The 15,827-nt window shown below is 46.6% G+C and overlaps 1 protein-coding gene across 9 annotated transcripts in view; it reads left to right on the top strand.

The window, feature by feature from the left end:
- TULP4 (TUB like protein 4) overlaps positions 1 to 12,790 on the top strand; it is a 177,663-nt gene extending 164,873 nt beyond the window's left edge. For 4 of the 9 annotated variants that reach the window (XM_040448753.1, XM_040448751.1, XM_040448750.1 and 1 more), the window contains 3 exons: positions 1,143 to 1,286; positions 4,120 to 6,638; positions 8,388 to 8,868. In XM_040448753.1, coding sequence (XP_040304687.1) covers positions 1,143 to 1,286; positions 4,120 to 6,638; positions 8,388 to 8,504 — 2,780 coding nt within the window. In that variant the 3' untranslated portion in view covers positions 8,505 to 8,868. Of the gene's footprint in view, positions 1 to 1,142; positions 1,287 to 4,119; positions 6,639 to 7,911; positions 7,919 to 8,387 lie in introns of those variants that run through there. The other 5 variants (XM_040448756.1, XM_040448755.1, XM_040448758.1 and 2 more) reach the window with 5 other exon arrangements.
- Positions 12,791 to 15,827: the final 3,037 nt, after the last annotated feature.

The following is a 15,827-nucleotide window of genomic DNA, read 5'->3' as shown; positions in this document are numbered from 1 at the left end:
AGCCCAAGCACCAGCCTCACACAGGTATTTCATCACCAGAAGGCCTGCGGTGCCGTGGGAGTGCCAGCCAGGCGCCTCTGGGCACTGGCGGGGACAGCAGTGGAGACAGAACTGTGCTTACCTTAGCAGAAACTAGGGATAACAGTAATAATTACAGAACCTCTACTTACCTCACAGGGAAAAGTACGAAACATAAAAGAAAGCTGATGGGCTGGTGTCATCCTGACTTCAGCCTACTGCAAGCCCTAAATTCAAATTTATTGGTTTTAACTTATTTTGTCTCATCTAAATATTTTAATTGCCATCTAGGCATTCTCTTAAATGTCCTTATTGATCCAATAAAATCTTAGCATTGAAAGAAACAGTGTGAAGGGGCACCTGGGTGGCTCAGTCAGTTAAGCGTCTGGCTCTTGATCTTGGCTCGGTCATGATCTCACTGTTCCTGAGATTGCGCCTCAAGCCAGGTTCTGCACTGCCAGGGTGGAGCCTGCTTGGGACTCTCTCTCTCCCTCGCTGTCTGCCTCTCCAGTTGCACTCTCCCTCTCTCTCTTCTGTAAATAAATAAGCTTAAAAAAAATTAAAAATAAAGAAATGGTGTGGAAGTTCCCTAAATCACTATCCTGATCATGAAATGGCAGTTGAAAGTCAGGGAAACAAGAATCCAGTCCTGAGTAAGAGCAGTGTTTCATTCTGCCCTGACCCACGTCATCCCATCTTCTAGTTGCCTGAGATCCCCCTGAGCATGACATTCTGGATATCCCAACAATTTTACTAAGTTATCCTTCTGATCACAAGTGAGGCTTTTAAAATACATATTTATCATACCCCAGCTCATTCCAGAAAAGCATTTAAGTCTTAGACACGTGTTTGACATTTGAAATGTGTGATTCTGTAGAAAACCACTTGGCAAAGTGACTGGGGTAGGCTGAGAATCTGTTGTTACAGAATCCAGACCATGGCTGGGGTGGCCAGTGGTGTGCAGAAGGGAGGTGAAGGGCTGCCATCAGACTCTCCCGGGCCCATGCAGATCTGTCTTCTGATGGCAGGGACAGCACAGCACCATTTCTCTTCTGTGGCTCTGTCGGCACCTTGGCCGTCCTCCTGCATGTCTCTGTTAACAGCGCTCTCCTCCTCCCCACCAGTAATCTATAAAACCAGCCTCCTGCATCTCCAGCCACGGCAGATGACCATCTATCTCCCAGAGGTTCGGAAGATTTCCATGGACTATGTTAATTTACCTGTCTTCAACCCAAATGTTTTCAGTGAAGATGAAGATGATTTACCAGGTGTGTTCTTAGTGGGTCGTGACGGGGACAGAGTGGTAAGTTGTGGACGATTACAGCATGCCGGTCTGTGCTTGCTTTGGCAAAGGGTGACTTCCTCCATTGTTGGGTGTGGTGGCATATCACAGGAGAAGGTCCTACTGTTGCTGGTTTGGGGAGGAGGGGAGCTACGAGCAAGGCCTCATATCCACAGAGCATCTGCCTTCTTGTTTTATTATCTTCACAATAATCCTTAGTCTTATGCCCAGGTAGAGGAGTTTATAGGACTGATCAGAACTCAATAAAATCAGAACTGAAACCAGGTCTCATAGGCTGTGGCACCCACAGAACCTGGTTTCTCAAACCCGCCCCATCTCTGGGACAGAAAACCTTTACGTTCAGACATCTCTCTCCCAGTGTGCAACTCACATCTCAGTGTACAGAAGCCTGGTCTGAGTTAAAGGTAAAATCTGGTACAAGCTTTTAAAGTCCCAGTTTACAAATTTTCAGATATCGATAGCATCTTAAATTAAGTATTTTCTAGTGTGTGTGTGTGTGTGTGTGTGTGTGTGGTGGGGGGGGGATCTTATTTTGATTAATAGAGTAGAACGATTTCTAAGTCGTCTGTCAATTATTCCTATGTAACTATTCTCAGAAACATCTACCCATAATTTTATAAATATGAAGACTCCTCTCCTTAGAACCAAGCAAGTTTTTGAAGGTCTCTGGTTTCTGAGCCAGAGGAATCCTACATGGACCACTGACTTCTCCTGTGTTTGGTGGTTCTGGAACAGAAGGGGCTATGGTCCTCGCCATGGGACAGGGAAGGACCTGCATTCCAGCTTCAGCATTCCTCAAGAACTTGAGGGAGTCGTTTACCTTCTTCATGGGTTTTTACATGTAAAGTTATTTGTACGGTACTTTCTGACAGTAGCTGTCTTTGGTCCTCTGATGATATACCTCTCCTCGTAGGCAGAGCAGATATTCTAGACTATCAAAGTCATAATGGGCAAGGTTTTGCAACCACATAAACCTGCAGTTTGGTGAAGCCTCACACACTTGAGCTTTACAGCCCATTTCCGCAATCTCAGAATCTCGTAATTAGAAGTATCTTTTACACTTTCCCCGTAACACCCTCCCTGTGCTCCCAGAGTGTGACTCATACAGCTCTCCCTAAATGCTCAGCCCTTGCTGCTGCTGTTAGTGCCTGTGCTGCGCAGTCAGAGGAGGGAGCGTTTTGTCTCTGTGCTTGCCTTTAATGCTGGTGACAGACTCTTCTCTTTAGCCTGGAAGACACCTGCCTTCAGTTCTCCATGCAGATGAGAGGCCATCTGGAGGAGAGTTCTGAACAGGAATAATAGAAAACTTGAAACAGGACCCAGATTCATGAAGCCAGGAGATAGTTATATCTCACTAGAGGGCCCCGGGGAAGGGATGGGGGAAGTAGGGAAGTCTGGGACAGGCTCAAAAGGTGGGCTTAACTTTTGATGAAACTAGCTGCCTTCACTCCATAGTTCTGGTAAAAGGCCAGTCAGCCTTTACAGTTACCTAGTTAAATATTATTTCCTGCTCGTATGCTAGTTGCTACATAGCACTTAAAGGCCCAGATGAGCAAACTTGCCAGGGGTCGATGGCATTTTAAACAGGGCAGTATAAAACAGTGGCTCTGAGCACCTGCGTGTGGTCTATCACTGCTCAAATTCATGCTTCATTAAATTCCCTATGTGTACATATATAGGATAGATTTACAGGGTTTTACAGAGTGTGGCTATACCTTGCATACTGTCGGAAATGCTAAAAAGCAGATAAATTAGGGAATTATCCTTCCCTAATAACACAGATTTGCTAGAGGATTCTTTTCATTGGTATCTTTACTACATCTTACATGGTTCTATTTACAGAAACTTAGTTTACGTGCAAATTTCAGATACACATTTGCTGCATGACCCTTCCCGTACTAACCAGTCCATAAATGTGGCTAAACATACTCCAGAGCCTAGGCCTTATGAGTGCTCAGTGGAGTATCCTCCCGTCACTCCCTCCTTGCATAAGAGAGTGGTCCGTTTTCTGAATAGGAGTAGAAAGTATCTTTAAACAGTTAAGTATTGGGGCGCCTGGGTGGCGCAGTCGGTTAAGCGTCCGACTTCAGCCAGGTCACGATCTCGCGGTCCGTGAGTTCGAGCCCCGCGTCGGGCTCTGGGCTGATGGCTCAGAGCCTGGAGCCTGTTTCCGATTCTGTGTCTCCCTCTCTCTCTGCCCCTCGCCCGTTCATGCTCTGTCTCTCTCTGTCCCAAAAATAAATAAACCTTGAAAAAAAAAATTTTTTTTAAAAAATAAACAGTTAAGTATTTAAAAATAAAGTAGGGCTTCCAGGGAGGCTCAGTTGGTTGAGCATCCGACTCTTGACCTCAGCTCAGGTCTTGATCTCAGGGTCGTGAGTTTGAGCCCTGCCCTGGGCTCCACATTGGGCATGGAGCCTACTTTAAAAAAATTAATTAATTAATTAATTAATTTTAAAAAAAGTTAAGTATTTGCCGTGGTACCATTTAGGCACATGGTACCAAATTCAGAAGGTTCAGAAGCATATCCATTGAAAAGCTTTGACAGTGCCCTTAACCAGTGGACAACAAAGGCTACCGGGCAGAACTCACCCGCTTGCCTGGGCCCTTCCAGAAACCTTGGAGAAACTTTGTATAACTTGTGTGAACGATCTGGCTTTCCCCCAAGCAAACACATCTCCGCCTGAAGCAGTTGCATTTTGTATGCAAAAGGACTGGATGAGTTCAGAGGTATTACTTATTCTGACCCAGTTTCATGGCAGTTTTGTAAGCAGTGCATGTTTCTTTTTTCCTCCCAGTGACGGGAGCATCGGGTGTGCCTGAGAACAACCCTCCATGTACCGTGAACATCCCCATCGCTCCCATCCACAGCTCGGCGCAAGCTATGTCCCCCACACAGAGCATAGGATTGGTGCAGTCCCTGCTGGCCAATCAGAATGTGCAGCTGGACGTCCTGACCAATCAGACCACGGCAGTGGGGACGTCTGAGCATGGAAGTGATAGTGCCACCCAGTACCCAGTCTCCAACCGCTATTCCAACCCCGGACAGGTGATCTTCGGAGGTGTGGAGATGGGCCGCATCATCCCCAACCCCGCTCAGCTGTCCCTGCCACCGCCTGCACCAGGGGCGATCCAGCTCTCGGTGTTGGACCACGGAGACCGAGACCATGACCACCTGCAGAAGTCCGCCAAGGCCCTGCGGCCAGTGCCGCAGCTGGCCGCCGAGGGGGACGCAGTGGTGTTCAGTGCCCCGCAGGAGGTCCAGGTGGCGAAGATGAACCCCCCACCCCCCTACCCGGGAACCATCCCCGCCGCCCCCACCACAGCAGCGCCCCCGCCCCCGCTACCGCCCTCGCAGCCTCCGGTGGACACGTGCCTGAAGAAGGGCGACTTCTCGCTGTACCCCACGGCGGCACATTACCAGACGCCCCTGGGCTATGAGAGGATCACCACCTTTGACAGCAGCGGCAACGTGGAGGAGGTGTGCCGGCCTCGGACGCGGATGCTCTGCTCCCAGAACACCTACACCCTCCCCGGCCCGGGCAGCTCAGCCACCCTGCGGCTCACCGCCACTGAGAAAAAGGTCCCCCAGCCTTGCACCAGTGCCACCCTGAACCGCCTGACCGTCCCACGCTACTCCATCCCGACGGGAGATCCACCCCCGTACCCCGAAATCGCCGGCCCGCTAGTCCCGGGTCGGAGCGCGGCGCAGAGGCCCGACAGTCTCATCCACGCCACGCTGCGCAGGAACAACCGCGAGGTGGCGCTCAAGGCGGCGCAGCTGGCCGAGCCCCCGCGGGTCCCCCCGCAGCACCCGCCCAAGCCCAAGGGTGCGGCGCAGTTCCCGGCGCGGCCCCCGCCGGCCTTGTATACCTGCAGTCAGTGCAGCGGCGGGGCCGTGGCGGGGCGGCCCGAGCCTGGCGCCGGGGGTGCTGGAGGTGTGCAGCCGGGCTCGGGCCTGGCCCACGCCGCCAGCACCTCACCCCTGACCTCCCAGTCGTCCTACAGCCTCCTGAGCCCGCCAGACGGCGCCCGCGACCGCGCCGACTACGTTAACTCGGCCTTCACGGAGGACGAGGCGCTGGCCCAGCACTGTCCGGTCGAGAAGCCCCTGAGGCACCCCACGCTGACTGAAGCTGCTGTGGCCGTCAAACGGCCACCCCCTTACCAGTGGGACCCTGTGCTGGGGGAAGACATTTGGGTTCCTCAGGAAAGGACAGCACAGACTGCAGTGCCCAACCCCCTGAAACTGCCTCCTCTGATAGTAGGTCAGAGCCAGCATCTGGACGTGTCCCGTGTGCCCTTCGTCTCCCCGAAGTCTCCCGCCAGCCCTACTGCCACTTTCCAAACAGGCTTTGGGATGGGAATGCCGTATCCAGGGAGCTATAACACGCCCCCTTTGCCGGGAGTGCAGACCCCCTGCTCCCCGAAAGATGCCCTGTCCCCGACACAGTTTGCACCCCAGGAGTCCACAGTGGCTCTCCAGCCAGCCTACCCGCCCAGCCTCTCCTACTGCACCTTGCCCCCCATGTATCCGGGAAGCGGCACCTGCTCGAGTTTACAGCTGCCACCTATCGCCTTGCACCCCTGGAATTCCTACAGCCCTTGCCCGCCCGTGCAAAACCCCCAGGGCACTCTGCCCCCCAAGGCACACTTGGTGGTGGAGAAGCCCCTCGTGTCCCCACCGCCCACCGACCTCCAAAGCCACTTGGGTACAGAGGTGATGGTAGAGACCACAGACAACTTCCAAGAAGTCCTTTCCCTGACAGAAAGCCCGGTCCCCCAGCGGTCGGAGAAATTCGGGAAGAAAAACCGGAAGCGCCTGGACAGCCGAGCAGAGGAAGGAAATGTTCAGGCCATTACAGAGGGCAAAGTGAAGAAGGAGGCAAGGACTTTGAGTGACTTTAATTCCCTGATTTCCAGCCCTCGCCTGGGGAGAGAGAAGAAGAAAGTGAAGAGTCAGAAAGACCAACTGAAGTCGAAGAAGTTGAATAAGACGAATGAGTTCCAGGACAGCTCAGAGAGCGAGCCTGAGCTGTTCATCAGTGGTGATGAGCTGATGAACCAGACCCAGGGCAGCAAGAAGGGCTGGAAGAGCAAGAGGAGTCTGCGGACGGCCAGCGAGCTGGAGGAGTTCAAGTGCCGGAAAGCCAGCGAGAAGGAGGATGGCCGGCTGGGCAGCCAGGGCTTTGTGTACGTCATGGCCAACAAGCAGCCTCTGTGGAACGAAGCCACCCAAGTGTACCAGCTGGACTTTGGGGGGCGCGTGACCCAGGAGTCCGCAAAGAACTTCCAAATCGAGCTAGAGGGGCGGCAGGTAAGAAAGCATGTCCCAGGGCATGGCCCGCCCAGATCCCTGCTTTTTGGTCTTGACTGGTCTTTGTGGGTTTTTAAAAACCTGCTAAAGGATAGCAGTGTTGTGGCCTGCCAGGAGCCAAATGGGAAATAACGGAAAACAACTGATCCCTCTTAAGCGTGGCCAAGTCTCCGTGACCCATGAGAAAAACTAGCAGGCCCCTGCCCAGCCCCCTGCCCGCTCCCCAAACCTGCTCTGCCAGAGATTCTTTCTTTCTTCCAACTTTGGCTTTTTTCTGGCATTTGACACTGTGTTTGCAAAGAACGTGTTCCCATTTCTATTTATTGATTTTTCAGTTTTTCACATCGTGTATTGACCTCTTCCTGAGGAATATGAGGGTTTCTTTTCTTCACCCCCACTGCCATATGTACAGACACGTGAACTTCCCCCTTTTCTTAGTTCAATCAGCAGTCATTGGTTATCTCATTATGCCAATATATGTGGTTTATAGCTGAGCCATGTATTATGGCTTAACTGTATTTCCTTTTTTATTACATAGGGATTTTTTCCTAGACCAAATAATTACCCAGTGTTTGTTTGTTTCTGTGTATTCATAGTACATCATTCCCTGATTCGGTGGCAGAATGTAAATCTCTTCTCACTACAGTTAAACACATCGGGTGGTTTTCCAGTTCCTCTGCTCCAGCCTGAAATGGTGGCTCTAACCCTGCTGCATAGCTGTTGTTCTGGAACTGCTCTTCCTCACCATCCTGGGAGTTCCCTTCACCTCTCATACTTAAATCTCATTTTCGTTAATTCACTCAAATATTTATTGAGCCACCTGCTGTGTGCCTGGCAATCCTCTGAGCTGGGAGTCAAAAACTGTGGCCCACAGACCAATTGGACCTGCTGCCTCTTTTTATAAATAAAGTTCCATTGGAACACAGCCATGCCCACCCACTTAAGTATTGTCTAAGGCTGCTTTTGTCCCACAACAGAGAGTTCTGGCAAAGACCCTGTGACCTACAAGGCCTGAAGTATTTATCATCAGCCCTTTACAGAGAGTTTGCCAACGTTGCTCTAAGTGCTGACACCAGAGCAATGAGGAAAGTAGAGAAAATCCCCATCCTCACATGGAGTTTACCAAAATGGAAGAAAGACCGTAAACAAATGTACTTAAATATTTATAGAAGTATTTATACTTATATAATATTTATACATAATTTATGTGATATATAATATAATCCTTATAAATATAATATTTATGTAAATATCTGTATATGTATGTAAAAAGCTATATGGTCACAGCGTGTGATCACAGTAAGTACTGAAATGACAAAGGAAAGCGAGCTCGAGAGACAGAGCATTGCGGGAAGGCGGTGGGCTATGTTTGCCCCTCTCTGACCCGTGACATTTGATAATTACAATTGATGTTTCTCTCAACCTTCTGTTAGCCTGTAGATTCTTCTTCATACTTTTTCTTTCCCCTGTTTCCTTGGTGAGGAAGCCACTTCATTTGACCAGTGAGCTTTCCAGGCTCTGAATTTTTGCTTCATTATCTTCCCATTGTGTGTTTACCAGGTTCCCCCTTTGTTTCCCACAAACCCATAGTTAGCTCAGGAAGTTTGATCAGAGTCCCTCTCTGGGGGGACTATCTCCTGGACTGCGCTGTCGTGTTCCCTCAGGAGCCACACAGGCGGTTGTGCTATTTCCCACCTTGTTTTCCTTTAATGTCTTTGCTTCTCTGCCCACCTCCCTCCCACCCCCCAGGTGATGCAGTTTGGAAGGATTGATGGCAATGCGTACATTCTGGACTTCCAGTACCCCTTCTCAGCTGTGCAGGCCTTTGCGGTTGCCCTGGCCAACGTGACTCAGCGCCTGAAATAAAGAGGCTGCTACGGGTGGGAAAGAGAGGCAGAGGAGCCTTTTCAGAGAGGTCTGATCAGCAGTGCTCGAGGAGTCCCACGGGGCCCCGGGTGCCTGGGGACCAGAAGACAAGAGCAAAACTGGAAGAATCTGTCAGGCCCAGGAGAGGGGACTGACCTCTAATTGTTGTTGTTTGTTTGGGCTTTTATAATCCTTTATTGTTTTTCTTTCTTCTTTCTTTTTAAACAAGAAGAGAATACAGAAGAGTGGTATCTGGAAGCAAAGCGTGCGAGGCACCTGGTGTTCTTTTCGGAAACATAGTTGCCGTGGTAATGTCCTACTGTGTCTGCTTCTGTCACCTGCCAGGACAAGGGGCCCTTCGGAAGGAAGGTAGACTGCCTTCCCGCCTGCTGTTCTTTTAGACTAGGGAGTGTGCATTATTTTCGTTCTCCACAACACCTAGCTTTATTACTCCTCCCTATTGTAACCACTAGTGTGAAAACAAAAGACTTTTAAAAAGAACAACCCCAAATCCGGAAGGTACAGGTTCTCTTAGGGGGCCATTCAGATCACACATACAATGTTACTCCCCCAGAAGTGACTTGATTAATGAAAGGTGTTATGGCAAATGCACTGTGTTTGACTAATAGCAGTAGCCTTTGCCCAGCGGTGCTCTTACCAGCTCTAAATACAGTTCGCTCATGATGATGTAGGAGGAAGGGACGGCAGGTGAAGAAGGAGCTTCTGCGCATGGACACCTGGGTGGTTTACACGGTGGGACTTGAAGCAGTACAAGAGCTGTGCTCCTCTCTGCACGATGTTTACGTTGAAGACTCTGCTAGTTGTATAACGTGTCAGAAGTCCGTGGGTTCTGTAACAATCATTCAGTGTGCTTGCCTTCGGGAGAAGGTAAAAGACCAAATGGAAAGATCTGGCACATGGTGGGGAAGCAACTTTGTCACCTAGTGCACTGGTAAGTCACTAGATACCCACTTACTGAAAAACAACCTTCATCCCCTCCCCCATTTTATTGTTTAATCTAGAAAATGTGGCAGACGGCCTTCTCTTTCCCAGTAGATAAGTGTTCCACACTTTCTCATCTGAAAAATGCTGATGATACTCATTTGAAAGCACTCCTTTCCTCCTCTTGGCAACATTAAAGTTCACTTGACTAGAAATATTTTCTAATGGTTTAGAAATGTAACAAAATTTTAAGCAATCGACAGGGTATTGAAAGATAGAGGTATGGTCATCTCTTTGAAAAAAATAACTAGGAGGAGGGAAAAAAGTTCTTTATTAACTGAATAGACTGTTTACTGAGGAGATAAACCACTGGGAACACATTATTAAAATTATAGTACTTAAGAGAGCTGGTTGATCTCACACACACACACACACACACACACACACACACCCTGGAATATCTTTTCTTGCCTCCTCCTCCTTAGGGGACACTTTGGGCAGCCTTCAGCCCTGATGATAACAAAGCCCAGTTTGTTGTTGTCAATCACTCGTACCTGTGATGTTGTTTAGGGCAGGAGCACAAGAGCTATGTACTGGCACAGGGCCCTCAATTTGGGTTTTGTTTGGAACAGACAAATGGAAGACACCACAGAAAAGTCTTTTGAAAATAATGTATTTTTACATTCCTTGTTTTGATTTACAAACTAGAAAAGAAACTGGCCCATTCCTTCCCCAGAGCAAGACGAAATCACTCACCATTTTCTCCAGACCTTGAAGGAGCACAGATGAGGACATCTCCCAGCCAACATCAGAGTTTTCCATCTTATATTTTAAAATATTGAGCCTGATTCTTGGTGGGTAAATTCTTGCAGAAAGAATTTAGCAACGTATTCAAAATTATATAATTCTTTTATAGGTGTTTCTATAGCTTGGTAAGATGTTTCAGTGTTTATATTAGTTGTGCAATAATGGTTATGGCCTATTTCTAAAATAATTTAAATGCAGTTCCCCTGTTTTGTTGTCCAAGAGATAATTATTTATCTTGCTTTAATGGTGTTCTTAGGAATTATTTTGTGGCTATGTACTGGTGAGTTATGCCCATTTTATTTATTTAGAAAAATAGTATGTTTGTAATGAGTTATTTGGTAGCAGTACATTTTGCTGCAAGAAATAAAGAGGATATGATAGAAGGGTTTTTTGCTGGACAATTTGTAACTTTTTCTAGTTGGGAAAAAATTCCTATTCTTTAGAAGTAATTTTTTTTTCCATCCTGTGGTATTGATTATATACAGAGGAGTAGATTTCTTTAAGATGCCATATCCTAAAATAATATCGTCCCTTTTGAACGCTTTTAATTAAAAATAAAAGGTGCTATGAAATGAAAAGAGGAGACTAATTAGAAGAGTAGCAGAGGAAGGCATTATTGTCACTAAGTGTCCACTTTCCAGATTCTGATTGGTTTTTTGAGATACAAAGACCAAGAAAAGATATATTTCAGAACTTTTCTTACTAAAAGCAATTATAAGGGGAAGTCCTTGGAATAAAAAAACAAAGATATTTGTGAAGAGGAAGTGAATATTTGTAGCAAATAATTGAACTTTCTAAATTCTTGACTCACTCCCCAAAAGGTCTCTTCTGCACATGGAGACACAGGCCTTGTCTTGCGGGTTTAGCATACCCAGGATTCAGCCCCTGAAGATGTAGCAGGGGTCTGGCTCTGTGCTCTGGCCCAGAGGAGGAACCCTGTCCTGTCAGCCACGCTTATGCAGACGTCTGCAGCATGGGGAAAGTTAAGTCTTTCAGGTTAATGGTGATGGTTTCACTGATTGTAAAAATTGTTTTCATTCAGTCTCAATTTATTAAATACTACTAAAGTCAGTACTTTAAATGGAATTCTACCTACATACTTCGTGCTTATTAATATAGCAATTTATTAATATTAAGTTACCTCATTGAGTCTCTAAATTTAAAAACATTAGCCCAGGCAACTGTATGAAGAATCCATGCCTTTTCCAGGAAAGGAGTGTATTAAGAGACCTAAAAACCGATTTTAAATTTGTTCTGCCTCTAACCTTATCAAACCAAAGGCACAGATTTGGGTACAGTGTATCCACTGAATGTATATTCCAAGAAAAGTTGGTGCCAAGGAAGCAGGAAAATGTGAAGGCTCTAATGGCAGCAGTCAGGATTTTACAGGTTGGTCTTTTCCCCCACGTTCATTGCTCCCTAGTTGAGTGTCCCATGAGGATGTGTGAAACAGCATGCAGTCATCTTGACCCTGGGGTCAAGCCTGCTCTGCCACAGAGCTGGAGGGTGACCTTGGGCCTCCATTTGTCCATCTATAAAATGAAAGGAATGACCTGGACGAAATTCTAAAGTGTCCAGCTCTAACAGCCGACGGTTCAAAATGTGACCGTGTCCTCATTCCACTTTACAAGCTTGGAAGGTGTGTTTCGAAATAATTCTTTTTACAGAGAAACATTTCTTTTCCGGCATCAATGAGCTATCTGGTGAATGTAAACCAGTGCGTTTAAAATAATCTTTAGCAAGTTTACCTCTAGAAACAAATGCATTTGGAGTCATGTTCTTGTAAAATTACACCAAAGCATCAATTCCAAGTGAGACAGGATCCTCCCCATGAGTGTGCCCTGCTCAGTGGACACCCTTGTGAACAGCCCTAAAGTAAGTCACCATTTGCCCCCAAAAAGCCATAGTGTGGGTTGAAAAAAGAACAAAGGAGTATATGCCCGGGCTGGCTTGAATTCTTGAGTGTGTTCAACCGTGTTACATTGTCTTCAAGTTGAAAAGGTTTTTTGGAAAGACCCTATCGTGTCCCTGTGCGGGCCATCTATCCCTTGGCCAAGTCTAATTGTGAACAAAGTGAGACAAAGTGTGTCAAAAATGCTTGAGTTCCTGGGATTTTGTAACAACACACAGCTCTGATCTCACCATTTGTGTATTTCCTTAGTTCTGGCTGATAAAACTCTTGAAGGGTTGTGGCTTATTTTGTTTTCATTTCTTTGGCTTTGTGCAATTTTCTTGTAACTTGTACCGATATTTTCTGTTTACAAGTTCTTTTAAAGGGGAGGGGTAGGGTTCTAAGATCTTGTTGTTGTAGATAAATTTTTTTTCGTGTTGTAGAAAAGCATGGGTTATGCGTTTGACTGAAAAAGGCACTGTATTATTTACCAAAGGGGTATTGTTTTTGCATTTGTTAATAAATGCATTATTTTGGTACTGTAAATTTGGACATAATTTCTGAGTTTATTACTACTGGCATTTTCTTTGTCCTTTTTTTTTTTTTTAAACTGTAAGTGCACGATGCAGGTGCACAGGTCCCAGACCAAACCAGACCACCAGCATGTTCTTATCCAGACCTTGGGAATAGCACGCTGCTCTGTGCGTCTCAGTCCCTCCAGTGTTGGTTTGTTTTTCAATTTCAGCATCCTGCTTTGTTTTACTTTCCAGGCAAGATTTGTTGAGATTCCCACTTGCATTTTAACAAGCTCACCCTTATTTGCCTTTCTTCTTATGTATTTGTGTATTAGATTGTGTGGGAGGTATTCTAGAAGGCATTAATGGTTTGCATTCAAAATGACGTGGTTTGTCCAAATTATTTTCTGTCTTTATTACTGAGATGGATTAATCTCCTTATTTTTTTCTTGATGATTTGAAATTGTAAAAGTTGTCCAGCTATTGCTTAATAAAATTTTGCAGATCAAAAAAAAAAAAAAATTGTGTGCAGAATCAGGTGTGGGTCTTGAGTCCTCGGAGAAGAAATCACAGCTATCCATTGATGTGACCCACCGGCCCCACCAGCCAGTTGTTTCTTCAGTCCCTGGGTTACTGCCAGCTTTAAGTGGACACCATGGGGTCCTTATCATTGTTGCTGTTTTTGAGAGGTCAGAGGCTGTGCTATCTTCTTTTTTTTTTTTTTTTAATGTTTATTTAATTTGAGAGATAGCACGAGTGGGGAAGGAGCAGAGAGAGAGAGGGGGGGGGGATCCTAAGCAGGCTCCTCACTGTCAGCGCAGAGCCCAACACAGGGCTCAAACTCACGAACTGTGAGATCATGACCTGAGCCAGATCAAGAGTCTGATGCTTAACCAACTGAGCTGCCCAGGCACCCCGCTGTGCTGTCTTCTTGATGAGTTTGTTTTTCTTGTTTATTAAAGAGGACCCAATTCAGGATGCATCTGTCATAGCTACAAGATCAGAGATGTTACACTAACACTTTGTTATTTTGTAGGAAACGATAAAACCAGGTTTTGAGCAATTCCCCTCTCAGTTCTGCTATAACTGTTATTGTTGTCATTCCTGATGAGTTTTACTGCATCTCCCTGCTCTGCCCTGAAGCTCCCTCTGATCTCTCTGAGGGAGGCGGGGACTCGGGGGGGTCATAGGATGCTGTTCTGTAAACACTAGTTCACGTGCACATTTAGAGAGCTACCCTTTTGTTTTTTTCAGAAATAAAAATAGATGTGATCACTCAGGCTTTAGGAGACCACCAAAACCCACTACCTAACATTCCAATCACGCATTAAATATAAAAATAATCGTAGGACTATAAACCTGTGCTTGAAATAGCAGTAGTCATACAAGGCTAAATGACCTGAATTATGTCTAAGAATCAAAATATTTTATTGTGAAAGTTTGTGGGCTTCAAGTTAATATTCACTCTAGCTTCGTTACTTAAACTAGGCAGCAAGGAGGCCTGGTTGAAAACAAACTCCCTCTTTCCCTCCCCTCAGAAAAACAAGGGACCAAACCCTGGACAGCGAGGCCGTGTCTGGGTCTGTGCTAAGGACCCATGCGTAGGATTGCCTTCACCACCAGCCCCATGTCAACTTTGGGGCCATTCGGTGGGAATCAGTGTCTCTAGAAGTGATTTATTTCTAAAGCCCTGGTAAGAAAATTTAGCAAATCCCTGCAGCTTATTTTGGAAAGGAGCATTCTTCTGTGTTTATCCTTGCATTCAATATTCTTTTCCTGGCCTCGATAAAAGCATAGGGGATCAGTTTAGCTCTCATACCCTAGCCCCAAAAACTCATTGCAGGGGAGAAATGACTACCTCATGGAGACTGCATCCCACTGTACCAAGAATGCACAGCTAAATCTCCAAATTCCATTATAAAGTGGGTATCTTTTGCCTTCCTGTCAGAAGAAAATTGAAGCACTGAAAGGTTGAAATGACTTCTGGATTCCATGGGCAAAAACCAATTATGAAATAGAACCCAAGATTTCTGGCTCACATTAATGAATAGACCTAGTTTATTCCCAGCTTCTACACTGGTGTTTCGTGGTGATTTGCCTGCAATGAGCAATGAGCTACTTACACTTAGTCTTCTGCAAAAAGAGGAGACACCGGTGGGCCGCCCTCACCCATCAGGCAGTGAGCCTGACCTCCCAACAGCTGAGGGTGAGTGCTCATTTTCGCGCTGTCAGTCAGTTGCACACGCAGCTCACAGGCTTGATCACTCACCCGGGCGTCGCAAAGGAGCAGGTCTGTGTGGGTTCATTCCTCTACATATCATAGAAACATTCTGCTCAATGCACTAAAGGATATGAAGCCGCTATCCACACAAAGAACAGGGTTGTTTCTTAAATCTGCTGCAAGGTCCTGTCGAGTTGATAGCTGCGAACAAGAGCAGATGCTTCAGCGCAGAAGCAGGACTCCAGAGGAAGATGGATGTCAGGTGTGAAAAATACTTTTACCTCATCCCTCCCGTTTCCTTTCTCTGGATCCCCTGCCTTCATGTCCCTGCCCTCTACAGGGAGTGGCTTCTCTGTGCTTTAGGTGACATCAAAGCCACCCCTCTCGACAGGTCTCTCCAGTGGGGATGGGAGCCATCAGTGCAGTTTCCAGACTTGTTCCTAGTTCATTGAATGTATTAAACTTCAGCCACCTCTCAGGACAGTGTCAAACACTTTGCAAAGAAAGCACTTTTTGCTGTATGAAATACAGGCTTTTCCCCCAAAGTGATATAATCAGCAGTTCTGATATCCCATTTGCCATTTAGCTCCTGCTCTATTCTGGACACTTTCTGAACAGTGCTTATGCAGCATTTTCTATGCGTGCATGACCTGTCACTCCCTCACCCCCAAACTAGATAGGGGGAGCTTGGATGATAAAGGCTGGCCCCACAGCAGTATCTCAAACTCCTAATGAGGTTGCCTTCTCAGTCATCCAGCCACTTTCCACCACCTTCAACCACGAGGGTGTGGAGAGAACCCCATACTTTCTCTCCCTACTTTTCTCCAAAATAGAAGCTGGCCAGTCCTGACAGCATTCCCAGCATCTTGCAGGGAACCAAGGGTCACCGTGCCTCCTTTTGGCCTCCAGCTCATTCAAAATCTGTGGTTTCTCCTTTCTCACGAATT

This window comes from Herpailurus yagouaroundi, unplaced genomic scaffold (genome assembly GCF_014898765.1).
Source record: "Herpailurus yagouaroundi ecotype Mexico unplaced genomic scaffold, PumYag 198, whole genome shotgun sequence".
Classification (NCBI taxonomy): domain Eukaryota; kingdom Metazoa; phylum Chordata; class Mammalia; order Carnivora; family Felidae; genus Herpailurus; species Herpailurus yagouaroundi.
This window is presented reverse-complemented; position numbering and strand designations above follow the sequence as displayed.